This window comes from Bubalus kerabau, chromosome 5, assembly GCF_029407905.1.
Source record: "Bubalus kerabau isolate K-KA32 ecotype Philippines breed swamp buffalo chromosome 5, PCC_UOA_SB_1v2, whole genome shotgun sequence".
NCBI lineage: Eukaryota > Metazoa > Chordata > Mammalia > Artiodactyla > Bovidae > Bubalus > Bubalus kerabau.
In genome coordinates this window covers 26,678,855-26,700,743 of record NC_073628.1, presented here as the reverse complement: position 1 = coordinate 26,700,743, position 21,889 = coordinate 26,678,855, and the positions used below count along the sequence as shown (strand labels likewise).

General features: G+C 45.3%; 1 protein-coding gene across 2 annotated transcripts; it reads left to right on the top strand.

Annotated features, from left to right (window-relative positions):
• The first annotated feature begins 536 nt into the window (after positions 1-536).
• Positions 537-21,559, top strand: CSRP3 (cysteine and glycine rich protein 3). 2 transcript variants are annotated; one of them, XM_055581333.1, is made up of 7 exons: positions 619-670; positions 7,653-7,723; positions 11,172-11,311; positions 15,631-15,799; positions 17,516-17,648; positions 19,561-19,654; positions 21,210-21,559. In XM_055581333.1, exons 1-7 carry the CDS (start codon positions 638-640, stop codon positions 21,284-21,286), a joined length of 717 nt encoding a protein of 238 aa, XP_055437308.1. In that variant the 5' UTR covers positions 619-637; the 3' UTR covers positions 21,287-21,559. The 2 variants fall into 2 exon arrangements, with proteins under 2 accessions (XP_055437309.1, XP_055437308.1); XM_055581334.1 differs by lacking the exon at positions 7,653-7,723 and having other exon boundaries at positions 537-670.
• The last annotated feature ends 330 nt before the right edge of the window (positions 21,560-21,889 follow it).

Genomic DNA, 21,889 nt, shown 5'->3' with positions numbered 1-21,889 from the left:
AAATTCTTAAATTGAAAAAGATAACAAAGTAACTAAAAACTTTAGAGAGAAAACTTTTCCTCATAGGATAGCAGGCCATGAAGTGACAGGACTTTAATGATTAAGCTGACCTTATTTTCCCAAGCTGCTTTGAAGAGATTATCTAAGTATCATTCCAGACACCCATCACTCTTATTTTTAGCTCTGAGTTTCCTTCACGAGAACAGTGGCCTGTGTCTTCGAGTTCCAGAGGGCGCCCAGATATGGTTCATGATTCATATGCAGGTACTTTGCATTGATTTCCAGGAAGGTCAGGGGAGTGAGCTTGGAAAAATGATTTTAGGTGTAAAATCCTTCCTTGCTTTTGTTCCTGTTCCCACCACTTGATCAGAAATGCACAATCCACAAATTGATCCCTGTGTGCCAAAGGCGATTGGCAAATACAAAACCCAGGCGATATGGTTCTCCAAGGGCCTTGCAGCTGGTGTGGGGGGAACGACACTCAGGGCTTTGGTCACAAGCTATTTTCAGCCTCTGATAGCAGTTGTGTTACTCATGTCTCATTCACCCCCTCCCCTCAGCCTCCCTCCCCTTCCCTGAACCGCAGGCCAAGGCTGGTGACGGCCCCCATGTATTTAAAGCAGACGTGAGCCCCTTTATGCAGCTGAGCCGACAGAGATCACACAGACAGGTGAGTGGAGCGAAGGGCATCAGGCCTGGGGGTGGGCTGGCCTGGGGGCACGTTGGGACTAGGAAGGGTCCATAGAGTAAGGGTGTGTTTCATAGAGTATGTGTGTATTTCTTTCAAGTGCCACCAGCCACTCTGGTTCTGGGAGGCTCAAGTTATACTCGATTCTGGGGTAAACCCAGTTGTCTAGAACACTCCTCAAAGGGTGATTAGCATTTGAGGGTGCAAGGAAAGCTCACAGAGAATGAGTAAGGGATCATTTTTTGGTCTAAAACTATTTTGTTGGAATAATGTTTCTTATTGTCTTAGTCAAAAGGCATTCATTCTAGTCCTAGGATCACATAATGAATGACGTGTGACTTTGAGAAAGTTCCTGCCCTCAGGGTCTTGGTCTCCTCTGCCAGGATCAGTATGGATGTGGTGACATTTTCCTAAACTGTAAAGCCCTGCACAAAGTGGTTACAATAGACATGATACAGCAGAAGCCACCTTTCCAATGCTTAAAATACAAGGATCTGTTCTTTTTCAAAAGGTGTGAGTGAGTGACTCAGACTTCTACAGTTCACCTTATCCTGTCTTGCACTTTGGTAAAACTCAAAAGAGTCATTGCTTTAAAACTGATTTTATATCCCAAGGATGTTCAGCAACAGGCTTGCTCTTAATCGTTTGAAACTACTCAAAACAAGCCCCCCCAAAAGACATGTCTGTGTTGAAAATCCATTAAAATTTCTGTTTACTGGAAGATCATTCCCAGCTGGGGCTTGAGGGGTGATTCCCACCGTTTCCTCTAGATTTCAGTACAGGATTTTGTTGTTACTCTTGTTGTTACATCCCAGTGAATGACAGACATGAGTGTGACTGAGAATGAGAAACGAGTGAAAATGCTGTCCAAGGATCAGAGCCACCGCCTCGAATTCCTGTTCCCTTCACTGAGCCAAGGTGGTGACTCCTCAAGAAGGAAGGGTTGGCGAACAGGTCTGAGGACCCCTGTCTCTGCAGTACAATTTACAATTCATTGCCATTGATGAGCTTGTACTGACTGTCTCCCGAATGCAAGGAAAGGTGGGCATCAATACAAAAAGGGCAGGAAAATGGGGAAAACCTGTGTCCTCAGTTTATAATATTTGGGGGATTGAACTGCAATGCTGGGTACATTCAGTTCATCGCAATATAAAACTTCGCATATAAAACTTCTTTATGACCCAGAAAATGTCAGAGACTCTTCTGGCTTGACTTCGGTTCCATTCTGAACAACTCAGTCCTTAAAACAAGCCCTGCCTGTTGGTAGGGGTACAGGTGACCCCCAGGCTCAGAACCCTCTCAAACGGGCAGACAGGTGCTCTTCAGCCCCTCACACAAGCCATCCACTGGAGATGGAGGAGGTAGGGGATTGGGGGACAGAGAAGGAGAAGGAAAGAGTGAGCAGGATCTTTCAACAGGCAAATTGCTACAGTCCTCCCGGAAGAGAAGGAGACAGACTCTTGGGAGAATACAAATTCAGAAATCCTGGGGGACTTCCTTGGTGGTCCAGTGGTTAAGAATTTGCTTTCCAGTGCAGGGAGTGTGGGTTTGATCCCTGACTGGGGATCTAAGATTCCACATGCCACCGGGCAACTAAAACGGTGCCAGCCTGCATGCTGCAAAGACCCAGCGCGGCCAAAAAAAAAAAGTTTATGTTTAAAAAAAAAAAAGAAAGAAATTCTTCGAACTTGAAAAAGGAAATAGAAACAAATGAAGAGCCTCAGCCATAGAGGCAGTTCAAATTCTAGCTTTGAATATCACTTCTCTGAGTTTCCATTTCTGAACAGTAAAAATTAAAGTTAGGCCACCTATCCCAAGGGCATTTGTTAGAAGCAAATGGAATAAAGTATGAGAAAGTAGTCTGTAAGCTTAGTAAAACTGTACAAATAATCAAGGTCTTGGAGAAAAGGCACAGGGCCAAACCCCATGGGCTGCAAGAGGATTTCCTGCTAAGTACAAGTGTGTTAGTTGCTCAGTTGTGTCCGACTCTTTGTGACCCCACGGACTGTAGTCTGCCAGGCTCCTCTGTCCATGGAATTCTGCAAGAAAGAATACTGGAGTGGGCCGCCGTTCCCTTCTACAGGGGATCTTCCCATCCCAGGAATCGAACCCGGGTCTCCTGCCTGTGCAGGCAGATCCTTTACCATCTGAACCACTACAAGTGTGAAGATAGAGGTCGGAACAAATAACAGGCTGACCAAGAGTTAGATGATTAACCTGTTTTACAAGAGGAAGGACACAGACAAGGAATATAATACACAGGAAATAGAACTCCTGGGGCAGGCAGACTTCCAATTATAAGTGTGCCACGCAGATTTTCAGGAGTACTATATCCAAGAGCTGGACTTCACAGCCAAAGAGAAATGGGATGCCTTCAACTGTGAAGAATCGCAGTTATTCACGTCAATGAAGGGAAGCGGGAGAGGAGACAATCATTGTCTTATTTTGGGGGCCAAAGAAGACAGAAGCTTCTCTGAGCCTGACCAGCGACCTCATCATGGGAAAGGGGAAGGATCATGATTTGCCGGTTGTTTACTGCCCTGCGCAGGTGTGGAACACAGGTAGCCAAACGTCACCAAAAGTCCTGCAAGACATCATTCTTCAGAGCAAGTAACGAAACTTCAAAGAAGCAAAGTAATCACTCAGGGTCACATGGCTAGGAAGTGGCTGAACAGGCTGCAAACTAGGTTGCAACATGGTCTTTAAAAAACAAATTATAAAGGTCAAGAGACAACCAAGCGAGTTTCTGAGAGTAACAGTCGGCCACATCTCAGAGACGATTTCAGAACAGATAGAATATGACCCGTGCGCTACAGCCTTAGTTTGAGGGACAGGTGTGTCTACTCTGTCTGAATTTTAAAAGAGCTATGTTTATTTTTGTACTGGGATTAAGTGACCTATGCTCCCCAGACTTTGAGAAAGGGCCTCTGGAAGGGGGACTTCATATATCTCCTCAGAAGCTTAGCAGGAAGCTGCCGACCTTGAGTGTCCTACCCAGGGGGAGCCACGGTCTCCCTGGGCCACGGGGACTCTGTTTGGGTTCACTGCTTCCCTTCCAAGTGCAGAGCACCAGCAAGGTCAGCAGGTATTAGGCACCAGAACTGCCAAAGTGAGGAAGTGGCTGACCCAGGGCAAGGCTCAGGACCCTGCCAATGTGCTGTCCCTGGTGCCAGGCTTCATCTGTTCTTGGGTACAGCACACTCTGAAGGCTGAGAAACAGAGTGGGTTCACAGTCTGAACAGAAGAGCCATGGAGAAGGAGTGGCAAAGATTTATTTAAGAAAACGTATTTTAGGGTCTTTCCTGGTAGCCCAGTGGCTAAGGCTCTTGTGCTCCCAATGCCAGGGGCCCAGGTTCAACCCCTGATTGGGGAACTAGATCCCACATGCCATAACTAAAAATCTCGTGTGCTGCAACAAAGATCGAAGATCTGGCTCAGCCTAATAAATACATTTTTAAAAATGAAAAGAAAATGGATTTTAAAACTGGAGACTAAAAACACTAACAGTAATAATGAAAGCAACTAAAATTATTAAACACCCGCTATGTGTAAGCATTTATATATAGTATCTTTGCTATTACTGCTGTCTTATTTAACCAAAAACAAACTTCTAAGAAAAGCCTTCTCATCCTCTCTTTATGTACATGATGACATTGAGCTCAAAGATTTTGAGTAATTTGCCCACAGTTGAATAGATAGTGCTTGTTGAACCCTGGTTTGGTTCTTTCCAAAGCCCTTGTTCCCCCACATTATCTGTTTTACCTGGATGAAGAAACTAAAGAGGCAGTGTTTAAGAGGAAATACCTCTGGGCAGCTTCTCTGCCAGGTGAGGTTCCAGTCACCAGTTAGATTCCTAAATCTGTCTCAGGGCCTGAAGTACCCTTGAAAGGGCTTCACTGTATTGCAGCCACTTGGCCATCCAGCCCAAGCTAAGTCAAGAGAGAGAAAGAACTCTCCAGTCCCGAAGGAGCCCTTTCCATGTGTGAGGAACACTGACTCTAGGAAAGTCCTTTATTTTACTGAATTGAATTCCGTCGCCCCATTACTCCCACCCGTGAGTATTCTCTCTGCCCCACAGAGATGACAGGTCAGGAAGACCCCAGTTCCCATCACCTGTGAAGTTTGGTTAATGGAGTTGCTGACCCTGGACCCCTCTCCAGTGTGTTGTAAGCAGGGACATGGGACACAGAACCAGCTTACACGGGGTTTGACTTGTGGTTCTGCTGCTTACTAGCTATGGGACCTCAGCCAAGTCACTTTAGCTTTCTGTGCCTCAGTTTTCTCATCTACAAAATGGGAATCACAACATTTGCTCTACAGGGCTGCTGTATTAAGAGTAGTAATATATAAAGCAACTGACACTCAGTAAACAATAAGTAGTAGCTAAAGTTAACAGAAGAACACAGCTTCGGAGTTAGAGCCGCCTAAGTTCCAACCTAGCCATGTGACACAAACTAGCCAAGTACGGCCAGAACCACTAGCCACTGAGCAATGTAATTTCCCTAAGATTCCTTGTCTCTGTCTCTAAAGTGAGTGTTGTAAGCACCTATCTTGAAGAGTGGCTGTAAAGATTAAATGAGATTTGCCACAGGGCCTGGTCCAAGGGCCGGGCTCCAGACAATTTGACTCAACAGCAACATGATTATATTAGTACTGATTATCACTTAGATTCCAGATATGTGTTTCTATGATCTAAAATCTTTGCTTCAGTCAGTGTAGACAATTTAACTCACTATGTGGAATCAGGCCTCTAACAGAACAACCAACACTGAGCATTGTCACTGGCGGTGTCTGCTCAAAGCCCGTGGCCTAAGGTTCCCTCCCTGGTTCTTTAATGGACCGCTAATAAAGAAAAAACAGAATCACTGAGCACCTATTTTATCTACCCCACCCACTTTTGCCCTAAGGTATCACCTTTCAGCTCTATAAGAAAGAAGAAAGTGAAGTCGCTTAGTCGTGTCTGACTCTTTGTGACCCCATAGACTGTAGCCTACCAGGCTCCTCCATCCATGGGATTTTCCAGGCAAGAGTACTGGAGTGGGGTGCCATTGCCTTCTCCATTCAGCTCTATAGTTGGTAGTTTAAAAAAAGAAAAAGCAAGTATTGAATTAGGAAGAATGTGCCCAAAATACACAGTACAGCAATATTTTTAAAAATTAAGATAGATATGTGACAACTTAGAGTTATTGCAGGACTCATCAGCTTTCACATTTTATAATACTCGGCAATTTCACTCACTCACTCAACTACCATCCTCCCCAAAATAGTGAAATAGATGAGATTATCATGCCTATTTTAGACAGAGACATTGAAGTTCAGAGAGCCTGCATGGCTTTCCCAGATCACACAGCTTCGAAAAGGTCAGGCAGAACTAGAACTCTGGCCTCCTGCATCTGGCTTACTCTCTTCTCCAGTCCCCAAAATAGCGCATTCCAGTATAATCTCTTCCACAGCATTTCATTAAGAAATCCAACCAGGTAGCTCTCACTGGGAACTGGGTATGCAGCAGTCTGGAGTCCACCCTCTCCCTAGTTGACATGGCAGGGTCTGGCATTCTCTTTCATCCTCCTAAATCCCGGACTGTCTCCTGTTTAATCCTGACTCACAGACAAGACCATCTCTGGGACTGGCCCAGGGAGTAGCGCCAGGTGATGTGATGGAGACTCTGATCCAGGTGACAAATGGGGCTGAGTGACGGGCAAGCCTATATTTGGTGCCCCACCTTCAGTGACCCTTGCCTGTGCCAGGCAACGCTGATAAACAAGTGGCCCATCCCTTGGACCTTGCCAGAGTAAACTTGCACTCCAGGCCTGGCTCGGGGAATGTTGAGACACAGGAATTCCAAAGCCATGCGGGAGGCTGAGAAGGTTAGGTATGTAACCCAAGACCTAAAGGTTCTTTCAAATCATAGTGACTTAATTAGCAGATGGTTATTCAGGTTGAATAACCTGAAATAAAGTGAGTAACAATGACTTACCATCGAACAGCTTCTCAATGCTGCTTTAAATTCCATCATCTTTCCATGACCTTCACAAGGATCCTGTGAGGAAAGTGCAGGACATAACATTGTTATTTTTCACCCATTTTCAAGGCCTCTACGTCAAGATTAAAGCCTGTGTCTTCCCATTCAGGCTGCTTTACAACACACACTGCCATTTGGCCTTTGAGCATCCAAAGAAGAAATCAGAGATGTCTCTTGCGTTAAGCCCCCATAGCTACACTTCCATCTTTAGAAGTGGACCTGAGCACCTGTTTAATTGAATGCTTATGGATTTCTATTTTGTGTCCTGACATCTTGATAAATGTATGTCAGATATTTATGATCACTTAAAAACAACCTCTGCAGGCTCTATTACCTTGTAAATAGCTATTATCTGTAATCTTATACTTACTTTGAAAAGTACCATGTGTAGACAACTGCTGAACACACACACACACACACACACACACACACAATCCCCCTAAGAGGCATCTCTGTCTCCCATTAAATTGCAAGACATGCCAATGAAATCTCCATTGAAGATGTGAAATGAGAAATTTGACCTGGGGTTGTTTTCATTGAAATTTTTCATGTCATTAATTTCACAAGTCACATTTCTAGATATGTATTATATTTCTTCTCTATTTTATATTATGTTGAAACTCAGGATCAAAACGAACATGAGCAAAAATTACATGATTCTACCCTTTTCCAAAAATGTATCATCTTTAGTCAGAAAAGGATGGATCTTAGAAAAAAAAGTTGGCTAAAATATTACCCCAAATGTCTACTTTTTATGCCTCATCTTGTGTATACATGAGGTTGCAATATTAAAAGTCTATTCTGTCCCTGAAAGTAAAGTATAAACAATTTGAGCTCTTTCAGGGTGTTTTAAGATCACGAAGCCTTTCTGTGTGCTCTTTTCTCTGCCTGAAATGTCCTTTTTCCTTTTCTCTGTCTGGTAAACTCTTATTCACCATCCAGTCCCCATTTAGATGTGATGTTTTCTGTGATCCTCTAACAACTCACTGCTTTCTTCCCCAATCTAAATGTAGGTAAGTGGGTAAGTCATTTCCTCCTTTAAATTTGCATGCTGCTGCTGCTACTGCTAAGTCACTTCAGTCGTGTCCGACTCATCCCAAAAGACTCTTTTCTGGTACAGGGTATTCTGGTTCTTGCCTATCTTCCTAGATATCTTCCTAGAATGTAGGCTTCTCAAGGCTAGGGAATGGGACACAAAGTACCCATCTTTATAAGCTTTCTCCTCCTTGATTCCCTCACCAAGAAATTAGTGCAGTGTCTGACACATGACAGAAAGTGAAAGGTGAAAGTGAATTCGCTCAGTCATGTCCTACTCTTTGCAACCCCATGGGATACAGCCCATGGAATTCTCCAGGCCAGAATACTGGAGTGGGTAGCCTTTCCCTTCTCCAGGGGATCATCCTAACCCAGGGATCGAACCCAGGTCTCCTGCATTGTGGGAGAATTCTTTAGCAGCTGAGCCACAAGGGAAGCCCAAGGATACTGGAGAGGGTAGCTTATCCCTTTCTCCAGAGGATCTTCCCAACCTAGGAATTGAACTGGGTCTCCTGCATTGCAGGCAGATTCCTTACCAACTGAGTTATTAGGGAAGCCCAATACATGACACATGATACATTGACACATGATAGGTGGTAGTAAATGCATGGTGATTAAATGAATGAATGAATGAATGCAGATTTGACCCCAAGCCTTTCAACTAAAAATCCATTACTCTTGCCACTATATTGAACAACCTGAACTATAGAAATAGCACTAAAGGTTTACTTTTTAAAAAACATTTTGGGGAATTTCCGGGAGGAGTGGTTAGGGGGCTTCCCAGGTGGCTCAGTGGGTAAAGAATCCACCTGCAATGCAGGAGACGTGGGTTCAGTCCCCAGGTTAGGAAGATCCCTTGGAGGAGGGCAAGGCAACCCATTCCAGTATTCTTGCCTGGAGGATCCCACGGAGAGAGGAGCCTGGCACGGCTGCCAGTCTATGGGTCACAAAGAGTCAGGCATGACTGAAGCAACTGAGCATGCATGCATGCCAGTGGTTAGGTCTTGGTGCTTTCACTGCTAAGGGCTCAGGGTTCAATCCTTGGCTGGGGAATTCAGATCCCACAAGCCTCATGGTGTGGCTATATTTTCTAAGATTTTATTGGATAAAAAGAAGAGCTTGTTTCTCTGAGAGGAAGGGTAGGATGTTTCTGGCTAACCTAACCTGTTTTCGGAAGAAAGGAAAGCTCCTTGTAAAGCATTTAGATGGAGAGTTTCTCTTTTGTCCTAGTATTGGGTTCCATGATCTGTTTGCTATTTACCTTCTGTTTCTTAGCAAAACCTGTCTCTATTATGAGGCTGGAAGACACAATCCATACCAGGTGACCCAGGAGCCTTAGTGTTAATCGCCAACTATTATAAGAAGGTGACTGGCTTCCTGGAAGGGAAGGAGAAAGTCGAAGCAGCCACTTGGAATGGTCTGATAGTGCTTGGTGCCAATGACAAGATGACACACCAGGCTTCTTACAAACCAAAAGATCCCAGAGAAAATTCAGGCCCCGGGACTGACAGGATTTCAGAGATCTCACTGAGCATTGATAGCTTAGTTTAGTTCTGCTCAGGGGAAACTGAAAACTGGATTCATTCTTATACACTTATACACTGTATACATTCTTATACATTCTGTGTCTACAGAAGGAAAGAGAAAAAAAATTCTTGATGTCTCTCCTAGCCTGGTATCTCTGAAACATAGTTCTCTAGTGAGGGGACAAGGGTGGCCTGGGGCTGGCTGTCAGCAGCTCCTGGCAACAGAAGGTGCTTAAAGGATGTAGGCAGACTCACAGGAACATCACCTGGCTCCTGGAATCACACCTGTCCCCAAGAGCAGTAATAAGTACATTCCTGCACATCCTTTAAACAACACTGTGAAGCAGCAAAGAAAAGAAGGACTCTCTTCACAGCACAGGAGGGAAAACAGATGTAAAGAGACCCTATGAAGTTCATTTCCATGCACACGGCAAGTTGCTGGTAGCCCTAAAGGCAGGAGGTAGGTTTCCAAACCACTGATCTAGTGTGGTGCCAACATAGCTCTTTGCCTGGGCAATGATATTTCTTAAAAAGGAATTAATGGGTAGATGAAATGAATCTGAAGAGTTTTAAAATATTACATATGTATACGTATTTTTATCAGGGCTTCCCAGGTGGCACTAGTGGTAAAGAACCTGCCTACCAATGCAGGAGACCTAAGAGATGTGGGTTCGATCCCCGGGTGGGGAAGATTCCCTGGAGGAGGGCACGGCAACCCACTCCAGTATTCTTGCCTGCAGAATCCCATGGACAGGGAAGCCTGGCGGAATACAGTCCATGGGATCGCACAGAGTCAGACATGACTGAAGTGACTCAGCACACACGCATGATTGGCGAAGGCTTTGCTAACCAAAGGGTGGTTCACTCCTAGCAGCATCAGCTCATCCTGGAGTCTGAGACATGCAGAACCTCCTCCCCTCCTCAGATCAACTAAAGCAGAATCTGCATCTTAGCAAGATCCAAGGTGACTCAGGAAACACTTAGCTAGATAAGATACGGTTTTCATAGGTTATTCCCACTTCTGATGGAACAGTTTTAAAAACACCTAGATGGAAGAAAATAACAATACTGAATATTTGCATACAATTTCAGATACACAAAACCAGTTTATCCATTCTTTCTGAGAACCCTGTGAGGTACACAGGAAGAAGGACTATTAATTTTTAACAAAAGAGGAAACTGACACCCACAGTAGCAAAGTGACTGGTTCAGAGCTTGCTCTGAGAGTCTGAGCTTATCCGTTGACTTACACACAGTAACCATTTGCTGAATGAATGAATGAACCACCAACAAACTGGGGCTTGATCCTGGTCTGCAGATCACAGGACTACTAAGGATTGGTTCTTTTTTTTTTTTTTATTGAAGTATAGTTGATTTACAATGTGTTACTTTCTGCTGCACAGCAAAATGAATCCATTATAAATATATCCACTCTTTTTAAGATTCTTTTCCCATACAGGTCATTACAGAGTATCGATTGGTGTTCCCTGTGTTATACAGTAGGTCCTTATCAGTTATCTATTTTATATACAGTAGTGTGTATATGCGGAGAAGGCAATGGCACCCCACTCCAGTACTTTGCCTGGAAAATCCCATGGACAGAAAAGCCTGGTAGGCTGCAGTCCATGGGGTCTCGAAGAGTCGGACATGACTGAGCTACTTCACTTTCACTTTTCACTTTCATGCCTTGGAGAAGGAAATGGCAACCCACTCCAGTGTTCTTGCCTGGAGAATCCCAGGGACGGGGGAGCCTGGTGGCTGCCGTCTGTGGGGTCACACAGAGTCGGACACGACTGAAGTGACTTAGCAGCAGCAGCAGCAGCAGTGTGTATATGTCAACCATGATTGGTTCACTCTGGAGGCCACCTAAACTGAGGGTATTCTCTTTATATCCTGCTAGATTTGACCTTGATCAGAGAGTCTTCAAGATGCCAAACTGGGGTGGAGGAGCTAAATGCGGAGCCTGCGAAAAGACGGTCTACCACGCGGAAGAAATCCAGTGCAATGGGAGGAGTTTCCACAAGACCTGTTTCCACTGCAGTGAGTTGGATGTGAATACCATGACAGTCCCTCAGCGTACCAAGGGCACACCAAAGCTCACCCTTAGCCACAGATACTGTGCATCAGCCATTCTCAGCGGATGGCCCCGGGACCCACAGCATCAGCATCCCCAGGACCTTGTTAGGACTACCACGCTGGGGCATGGCCTAAAGATGGCATGGTGCTCTCCTAAGCACCCCCTCTCCAACCACGTGCCCAGCTCAGAGGCAGTTTCCCTGCAGCTCAGAATCAGAACAAGCTCCCAGTGGTGAAAACCCTGACCCCGTGGCGATATTTACAAAGTGTGACTTGGCAGAGAAAGGAAGTCATCACTTATCTGCAGCCAGGGTGGATTTGGCTCAATGGGTTGTTCCCACAGGCCAGCGGTCACTGAAGCCAGCTGCAATGGGCCTTTCCTAAGAAAAAACCAGTGTCAGGCGAGGGGAAAGCAGGGGCCGATTCTGGAAGGGTCAGAAAGGGAAGAATTTGGGGCACCATCGACTTGACAAGGGGAATCTTTGCCGTCCCCTGCTGGACACAGTTTCACTAATGTCAAAACTAGGGGGACATTTAAGACTCTGTGGTCCACCCAGGAGTCAGGCTCTGCCCAACTCATGGGACTCTGGACAAGTCATTTCTCATCTCTAAGCCTGGGTCACAGGCATCTGCAGCAGAGCCAGGAGCAGAGTCTGTACCTTCAAATCCCAGTCTAGTCTCCTCAACCCGACTGCCTTCTAGTCTCCTAGCAGCTTTTTCCTATTTTAGGAGAGCAGTTCTGTTTTGGGCACTTACCTTCTTTGCTTCCCTCCAGTAGGTCTGGCTTAAGGGTTAGTCTTACTTGACATTTGGCAGACGCTCTCCCTGCCTAGTGCTCCATCCACCCCCATGTCTTACCCAGCAGCCACAAGGCATCACGCTGCCTCAAACTGCTTCAAACAGAACTTTAAGGGTAGTGCTCCATCTGTTAGGGGATCGAGACTCTTCATCCTCCCGTAACAGAAATGTTTTATCTGCTCCAGAAGTTTCCATTATCCTGTACCTCCCACAACATACATAATTCTCACCGAGGAACAGGGGAAAATGCTGCTGTGAGTGATTGGATTGGCAAATCTACCAATGTTTTAGGTTTTAATGATGGGTAGTTAATTTTAAGTCATCATACACATCCATCAGGTTCACCATCATCATCACAATTATCCAGAAGTCATTGCTCAAGAGGATTTATTCCATAACCCTCTGACTTCAGTCCAAAATAGTGAATGTTCTTTTAAAAGAGTAGGGATAAGAAATACTGGAAAGAACGTTGGAATTGGAGTAAAAATGACTAGGGTTTGAGTCCGAACCCTGCCATGCACTGTAACTGTGTGACCACGTAAGTCATTTCACCATGGTGAGCCTCAATTTCCCCATTTATAAAACAGAGATGGTTATACCAGCCACACAAGTTGTTATAAGAAGAAAGCTGGGGTTCTTCACCTGAAGTCCAGTTCTCTAGGCCTTTATTCTCCTTCCATCAACTTGGATATCTGAGTGGGAGCAGGCAATGATAGCGATGCTTTCCATGGTGAGGGGTGTCTTGTCCTTCCCAGGAAGCAGGAAGATGCCCTGTTTAATGGACCATGTAGAAAGGATGTAAGCATTTACATCCCTTTCAACCCTTGAATATTCTCCTTAGAACTCGCGGGTGGGATGGGGATCTGAGCAGGTTTCAGCAGTGGTGGACAGAAGGATTCTGGAGCATGTTTTTCTATAGTTTCATCACGGGACTGATCTGTCCATAGGTCACTCTGTAATTGCTGGAAATAGAGGCAAAGTCTACCTTAGTCTGTCCCTTGGCCAGTGTTCTCCAAACTTCTAGACAAATCTTAATCCTCCCTACCAGCACTATCCAAAAAAACTATAATGCAAGCCACATATAGAAAATTTTTCTAGTAACTCTATTTTTAAAAACATAAAAAGAAACAGGCGAAAATTTTAAACATTCAACCCAACATATAAAAAATAATAATTTCAACGTGTCACCAATACACACATTATTACTTCATGTGGTGGGCAGGTGGCTATGGTATTGCACAGCACAACTCTGCTGCGCCTGGGTGTGAAGGTTGGTCAGAAGCTAGGGAGTGGCTACAGAATAGTTTAGGACAAGACAGGGGCCAGGAAGTCCTGGAGTGATGGGAATGAGCACTGGAGTAGGGTCAAAGGGATCCAAGGCTGGCTCTGCAATTTACTGCTGTGTAATACTTCACTTTCACTTTTCACTTTCATGTATTGGAGACGGAAATGGCAACCCACTCCAGTGTTCTTGCCTGGAGAATCCCACGGATGGGGGAGCCTGGTAGGCTGCCGTCTATGGGGTCGCACAGAGTCGGACACGACTGAATCGACTTAGTAGTAGTAGTAGTCACGGACAAGTCACTGATATTCATGCATGCATGCATCAATTCACTCACTCATTCACTCAACAAATGTTTACAGAGGACTAACTTTGGACTAGGCTCTGTGCTGTGTTCTGGGAATATTAAAACAGTTTTTCCCTCAAAAAACTCAGTCTCTAACAACAATAAATATTCAACAAGTTGTTCTGGAGATTAGGAATGACAGCGATAAGAAGGGCAGAGATAGGTATATACTTAATATGCTGAAATATAAGGCATTTCCCCCCAAAATTATTCCTCACAAAAAGGGTTCACCTTGGCTTCAAAGCCTTATAAAGTCTCTCATGCTACAGGACAGTCTCTCAGTTTATTTAAAAATTTTTAATCAGAAAATTTAACACACATAATATTGACAAATTGTTTAATGAACTCCCATACGCCTGTTTCTCCAGCCACATAAGCACCGACCTCTGGCCAACCCCACCTCTTCTACCACCGTATCTTCTCTCTCTCTTGTATTCAATTACTTACTTTAAAAAAAAAATAAATTACCATTTGAGAAAGGCATATTAGCTTGAAACAATCTCATTAAACATTGGATTGCTTATAGAGGTCACTTAATGGAACTGGTTTTCTAAAAAGGAGGCAAACAAATTGAATGCACATGTATTATTATTCCTGGGGATATGACCTCACTCTTACAAGCACTGCATATCACCGTAAACAGTCTTTAAGGCTCATCATTACAACGCGATACAGCAAGGTGTTAAGCTGTGGAAATCCCATATGCTTTTAAAGCTGCCCTAATATTACTGTTATTAGGTACTTCTTATTGAGACACACGAGGTGACAGCCTCCTGCTCAAGGAGACAGGGTTGCCTCTCAGATACAGACAGACGTGGGGATGAGCTGCGCTGGGGAGCTGGGTCAGCTGCCTCAGGAAGACACTGTTGAGAAGGGAGATGTTGAAGGTGAAGATGCAGAGAAATAATTTGGATGCAATTTGTTTCCTGAATTTGTGTAAGATTAGAAAAAAGCTAATGTCTCCAAAGCAATATATTTTATATTTTTATTTATATTATTAAATATTTTAAGTGGGTATTTGACATCTTCATTTACATCCTTAAACATTTATTTATTCAAGTTGACAAACATTTTTCTATCAATTGAAAATTTTAATATGAATCTTCTGAAGATTAATATGAATGAATGAATTAATATGAAGATTTAATATGAATATGAATCTTATGAAGATTCTATGAATCTTCTTTTTGGAAAAATAGTCTTATGTACTATGTATAATATATGTAATAACTATACTAATGTAAAGTATCGCCCATACTTTATATTAGGTGATATACAGTGACTTGAGTCAATGGAAGCCTAAGAGCAGGTCTACCCTTTCATTACGTCCCCTGATTCCAGAACTGGATCAAAGGTAGTCTCAGCAGTAATTATCTCCCTGAATATCACAGTGCTCTTCAGAGTCCATTTTAAATAGAGAAACTGCTCAGTGCTGATTCTGATGTGATTAAGAAAAAAATAAGTTCTTCCCCTGCCTCACCCCGTTTACCCCCACACATAAACACACACACTTCCCGATGTCATTTGGGGTGAGATGCTCAAGGACAACTACTCTTAGTTGGTCTGAGACTACACACTGGGTTCCAGTCCTGGTTGCCACCTCTTCCTAGCTGGGCACCACTGAAAACACGACTTCCCTTCTCTGTGCTCCCATTTCCTCATCTGTGAAACAGGACTCTCTGGGAAATCTATGTCTCAGGGCAGATGCACAGGTCAGGAATCAAAGTCATGTGCTCGGTTTGGGGGGCCCCTTGTGCTTGGCTCCTTGGTCCTTGGCAAGGGGGCCCCTTGCACTAGAGGTGCAGGGAAGAGGGAAGAATCGCGGCCCTAACTCCCTGACCCTCCTTTCCCCGGCAGTGGCCTGCAGGAAGGCGCTGGACAGCACCACGGTGGCAGCTCACGAGTCAGAGATCTACTGTAAGGTCTGCTACGGGCGCCGGTATGGCCCAAAAGGGATCGGGTATGGACAAGGCGCTGGCTGCCTCAGCACGGACACAGGCGAACACCTGGGACTCCAGTTTCAACAGTGAGTTACTGCCCCGTTTCTCCCTGCCAGTAAAGCCCCAACTCTCAGGGTAGTTCATTTTGTTCCCATGGCAACATTTTCTGGAGATGGGAGAATGAACCCCATTGTTGACTTGCCAACAACAGGAATACTCAGTCTGACCAAGTTCTAACAATGTGTTATCTCTCCGAAGACTCTCTTTAAATTATCTGCCTTTCTAAAGGGCAATTACTTTTACACCATAGCTCTTGGTTTGCATGTCAAGAGAAAACCCAGAAGGTACAGATGTCCTATTGTTTGACCTTTGCAAAACTGCATGGAGTCTCTTTCCTTCCCCTTTGAGTATTTCTGTGTAAATTACATATAGACAGCAGGGACGCAATGGCCCTTCTCTGTGTGTGTGTCGCTGAAAGATCTCTCCCCTTGGGTTGTAAGATGACTAATGTCTGCATTGTAGGGGGGAGTGGGTCTGTGGGGATGGACTGTGCTGAGTAAACAATCAATTATGACTGTTCTGCGGGTCTCCTAGCTGCCCTGTCTGTTACCAGGACAGTGTTGAGGTTTCCCTAGCATTATCCTAGGGAAGCAGGGATTTCACACTGTGCCACCTCCATCTACCAGTCTGTTCTACTTGATGATCGTGCTGACCTCCAGCCCAAAACTGAGTATAGAGACTGACAGTCACTGGCCTGCAGCTGCTGTCTGGCCAGCTGGTACCCGGGCTCAGCTCTGCAGTGGGACTGGCAGAAAGGCCCAGCCCAGTGGAGGCAGCATCCTCCAGAGATCAGTGAGAGCATCTGAAGAGTCATCTGGTCCCTTTCAAAGAGTGCAGCCCATGGTAGAGCCTATAAAAGTGCAGGGATGTGTGATTTGTCATTAAAATTTTTCTCATCACTCAACTCCAACTGGAGATGCTATTTAAAAAAGAAAGATGCTACCAGCTGCAACCTCTGCTTCACATTACCCAAGTCTCACTTTTCTATGCTAGGGCTTTTTCTGGGGTGCTGCACAGACAGAGAGTCTGGAGACCTGGCTTTCATCCCAGCTCCACCAGTTATGAGCTGCTAACCTTGGGCAGTTACTCCTCTGGCCCTTACTCTCCAGCTTCTCCTACCTACTTTAAAGGGTTATGATGAGACTCAAACGATAAACGTGCAAGGAAACACCAAAAGATAAGGAAATGCAGGGTTATTATTGTGCCTCTATTTTAGACATGGCTCTCAAGAGGGCAGGTGACCTTTGGATGCAGGGTGACAATCTGAATTGTGACAAGGAATGCATCAGCTCATTGGACTATGGTTTGTTTAGTATCAACTGTCAAGATGCTATCTTGCCTTGTAATATTTTTACTCATTTTGGAAAGCAGACCTGTGGGTTTCTGGATGGTACAGATAACCCTAAATGTGCAATCAGGATAATAACACAACAATAGCAATAATACAAGCTACACACATGGAACATTTGCTAAGTGCTTTACAACAGAAAGGAAAGATCTAAATGAATTCTGGCCAACATTCATTAGCCCTTACAGCATGCCAGGCAGGTGCTGCTCTAAGTGCTTTAGTTACCTGGCCTCATTAAACCTTCTCAACAGTGAGGAAGGCACTGTAACTATTCCCACTCTCAGAGGAGGAGTCTAAGGCACAGAGAAGTTTAGTAACTTGCTCAAGGTCACACAGCTTTTACTATTTGCCAAGGGAAGTCTATAGGTTTCATTTGTTTGTCTATTTCGACCAGGTCCCCAAAGCAGGCACGTTCAGCCACCACCAGCAGCAACCCTTCCAAGTTCGCGAAGTTTGGAGAATCGGAGAAGTGCCCTCGATGCGGAAAGTCGGTCTATGCTGCTGAGAAGGTGATGGGAGGTGGTAAGGTAAGGACTTCCACAGGAGCCAGATGGGGATGTGTCCACCTCCACCCCGTGGGCTGGGAGGAATGAGAGGAGGAGGCAGACCCTCCTTAGCTCCCAGGAGCCACTTAGGAGCCGCTCATCCTCACCTGCCTTCCTGGACTGTGACGGTCACCCTGCAGCGCCCTAGGAAACCAGAACTAGTGGAATTTGATGCAATATGCATTAACTCACTAGAGGGAAGGCACCTAGCTAGGAGCTCTGGAGATACAAAGATACACAAGCTCCCTTGTCTTCAGTGTCCACAGTCCTTCCAGAAAAGTGTCAGTTCTGGAAGCTGAGGCCACTGCATAACTCAGCCTGCTATTGGCGCCACACTGATGCACACAGCAAACACCCCACAGCAGCTGGAAGTATCCTCACTCAGAAACGCTGTGGCAACAGGGAGAGTCCTCGACATCTGAGACAGTAACCCACACTTGTCCACAAGCTCCAGTTTCAGGCCTGAAGCCAGGGTGTTCACCCAAGGATTTGAGCCTGAAGACAGACAAAGATCCTGTTTATACTAACCAGGGGGAGGAAGGCCACAGACAGTGTCTGACTCCAAATATAGGGACTGTCTCCACCCCAGGACTGGCCACTTAAATACAGGTGAGGACCCTGGGCTGTGCATGGGAGACATGCAGATACCCAGATGGCAGGCAATCTTCTGGGTCATCTAAGCCACACAACTTTCTTCCATCAGAAATACAAGGAGACTACCAAAAAGACTACAAACAACAAATGCTGGAGGGGGTGTGGAGAGAAGGGAACCCTCCTGCACTGTTGGTGGGAATGTAAATTGGTACAGCCACTATGAGAAACAGTAGGGAAGTTCCTTAAAAAACTAAAAATAGAGTTACCATATGACCCCACAATCCCGCTCCTGGGCATATGTCAGAAAAGATGAAAACTCTTAATTCGAAAAGATACATCCGCCCCAAAGTTTATTGCAGCACTATTTATAATAGCTAAGACACAGAAGCGACATAAACGTCTACCAACACAGGAATGGATAACAAATGTGTACACACACACAATGGAATACTACTCAGACATCTAGTGAAACATTTGCAGCAACATGGATAGACCTAGAGATTATCATACTAAGTCAGAAAGAGAAGGGCAAGTATCAGAGGATATCACTTACATGCGGAATCTAAAAAAATGTTACAGACGAACTTACTTACAAAACAGAAATAGACTCACAGACACAGAAAACAAACCTCTGGTAACCAAAGGGGAAGGGTGGGGAGGGATAAATTAGGAGTTTGTGGTTAACAGACAGGCACTACTATATATAAAATAGTTAAATAACAAGGACCTACCTGTATAAACAACAAAGGAACTATATTCCGTATCTCATAACTTACAATGGAAAAGAATCTGAAAACACACACACACACACGTTATCACTTTGCTGCATACCTGAAACCAACACTGTAAATCAACTTGCTCCAATAAAAAAAGAGGAGGTACAGAGAGTTAAAAATGAGGCTGAATTCCCTAGATGATGGCCCATTTCTTCGCCCTTCTTTTTTCATTTTATATTCAGTATGTTACCCACTGCCTCAAGTCCAAGTTCCCCTCTCTCCAGTTTATTTTTTGATCTTCTAGAAAGAGGAATCCCCCTTCTATTTAGTATGTTATGAAGGGATATATATGGAAGTCACTTTGATAAAGCCAGCTTCAGGAGTCCTAAGAATCGCTGGCCAAGCCATAGTATCTCATTTTCCTCAAACCCCTGGAAAAATGATTCTGACCACCAATTAGGTGGGTCAATGATTAAGACAAGGGCACTCCTTTATATGCTGCTGGTCAGGGGACTTAACAAGGAAGCAAATGCTCTGCCTGCCCTATTAAATATCCAACTGTCCTGCTCTCCTGTGCCCCACAGCCTTGGCACAAGACCTGTTTTCGCTGCGCCATCTGTGGGAAGAGTCTAGAGTCCACAAACGTCACTGACAAAGATGGGGAACTTTACTGCAAAGGTGAGTGGTTCCAGAGACTCTCCTGAGATGTTTTCTCAGGGAGGGTCCTTAGGAGGGAAAGCTGTGTCCCTGCTGAGAGGCCTTGTTTTCTCAGGGAGGGTCCTTAGGAGGGAAAGCTGTGTCCCTGCTGAGAGGCCTGTGCCTGCCTAGAGGCGTAGCTTCTCATCCTGATCCAGGTTTGGGCTCCCAGGATACAGGGCAAAGCCAGCCACTGAAGGGAAAGTAACCTTCTGCTTGACCCACCTCTGGCCCACCTCCATAGCAGCACGTGGGGGGACCTGATACTTCATAGATGCTCAGGGAAATTGAGGGCAGCTGGGCACCTGGTGGGAGGTAGGCCAAGGAGGCAGCAGTGTCCTGACTGGCCTTGGAAGGGGCCTCAGGTCTGGACAAAATCATCACATTCCCTTCCCAAAACCTGAATGCTCTGTCCACATGACTGGCAGATAGGGGTGATGGGAGGTTGGGGAGGATGAACTCTGTTTGGCCTCTGCTGAATTCATCAAGACACACCTGTCTCCTCCCTACCTCCTTCCTTCCTGACATGTCCGGTTCTGAAGTTGCACGTCACTTAGTGATCACACAGAACTGACAAGCTGGTTTGCCTTCTGGTCCTCACAGGTCTGCCCCAAACTGCCTCCACCATCCCTCTGTCTTGCAGAGAGGAAGAGAGGCTTAACTCCTTCCTGACGCCGAGAAGAAGGGGGATGCTTTAGGGCCATGGCACTGTCCTCAGAGCCTCTCCTAGCCCTATTCTGCTTCTCCGCAGGGTCCCCTCACCCTTTTCACTCAATGATGGGGTCTCAGGATCTCCAAATGTGTGTGTTAGAGTTGGGGAGTGGGGAGAGGGAGGACATTGCTAACCAAGACTGCAGGTGGCCCGGCTTCTCCCAGCATGAGACCGGGTGGAAGCTGATGCAGCATCTGACAGGGACTGCCTGCTCCCGGTAGTAGAGCATACAGAGGGTCCTCAGCATTCACGGGCCAGAAACCTCTAAAATGCTGCGGCAGCTGGTAGGGAGATCAACCTGCAGAGAAGTATGAATAACTGCATTCCCAAGTGCTGCGCCACACAGTGCAGGGCACCAAGGGAGAAAGTGATCCAGGAAAGCTTTCTTAGAAGAGAGAAGCTTCCTCTGGCTTTGGGAAGGGGGAGTCCCAGAACAGGGAACAGTGAGTGCAGAGGCACCGAGGCTGGGACATTGTGGCTCATTGTAGGCAGTGTGTACCTGGAGTGCAGGGAGGGAGGCAGGAGGCGGGAAACGACGGGGCTGAGCAAGCAACTGGCAGCCAGATTATGGAGACTCAAGAGAAAACGTCTCTGAACACACTTAGGAGAGTGCAAAGGCGCATAAACAGTTTTATAAGCAGATATAAAATACAATTCAATTTGTTTAAAAGGTAACTTATAAACACATTTATCAAAAGGATGCCTGGGGGGAAAAAAAAAAAAGGACGCTTGACTCAGGTAAAATAACTGTGCTCAGATGCAGGGAACTGAAATAATGGTGCTGACCGGCCCATCCTCCCCCGTCCCCTTCTCTCTTGTCCGCAGTGTGCTATGCCAAAAACTTCGGCCCTACAGGTATTGGGTTTGGGGGCCTTACACACCAAGTGGAAAAGAAAGATTGAAACGTGCACCGTGTCTCAGGTCTCTCACCGGCCTAAAGCATTTCCCAAGTAATCCTGCCCAGATGGAAACCCCTGCCCAATCTCCTCTCATTGCTGGCTGAACAGTATCTCTCCTCAGAAGCGATCACAGTCTTCACCCGAAGTTAGAAGAGCTCTTCGGAAGAAAATTATTAACAGTCAAGTCCAAAACAAAATGCTTTATTATTTATGATACCTGGGGGTGGGAGAGGCCAGAAATAAAAATTGACACCTTGTATGTCTCTGGATCTTTTCTTTCAAATAAGGGGACATTTTCCAAAAAAAAAAAAAAGTTTTTTAACAAGTTATGCAGAGGATGTTGGTGTCAGCTGAGGAGTGAGGAGGAGGAGGAGGCAACAGGCAGAGGGAAGCAGTCTTCTAGAATCTGTCAGCTAAGCTTCTTTCTAGTTAGCACGAATGGAGAAGTAAGTAGGGGGTCCCCAAGGATACAGACAATGTGGCAGTGAATTCTAAAAGGAATATCAAACGAATCAAACTGCTGAAGACCTCATCCTTTTCTCCTTACCATGGGCTTTGCAATATTATGCATTTCATGAAGACTCAGACATGGCAACAAAATGTGGA

What these genes read in the sequence shown, in the direction of transcription:
- CSRP3 (XM_055581333.1), top strand. Translation starts at nt 638, where the DNA reads ATGCAGCTGAGCCGACAGAGATCACACAGACAG. An exon ending in CAAGACCTGTTTCCACTGCA is followed by an intron (nt 11,312 to 15,630) that starts GTGAGTTGGATG and finishes TTTCCCCGGCAG; the next exon opens with TGGCCTGCAGGAAGGCGCTG. An exon ending in TGGGGAACTTTACTGCAAAG is followed by an intron (nt 19,655 to 21,209) that starts GTGAGTGGTTCC and finishes TCTTGTCCGCAG; the next exon opens with TGTGCTATGCCAAAAACTTC.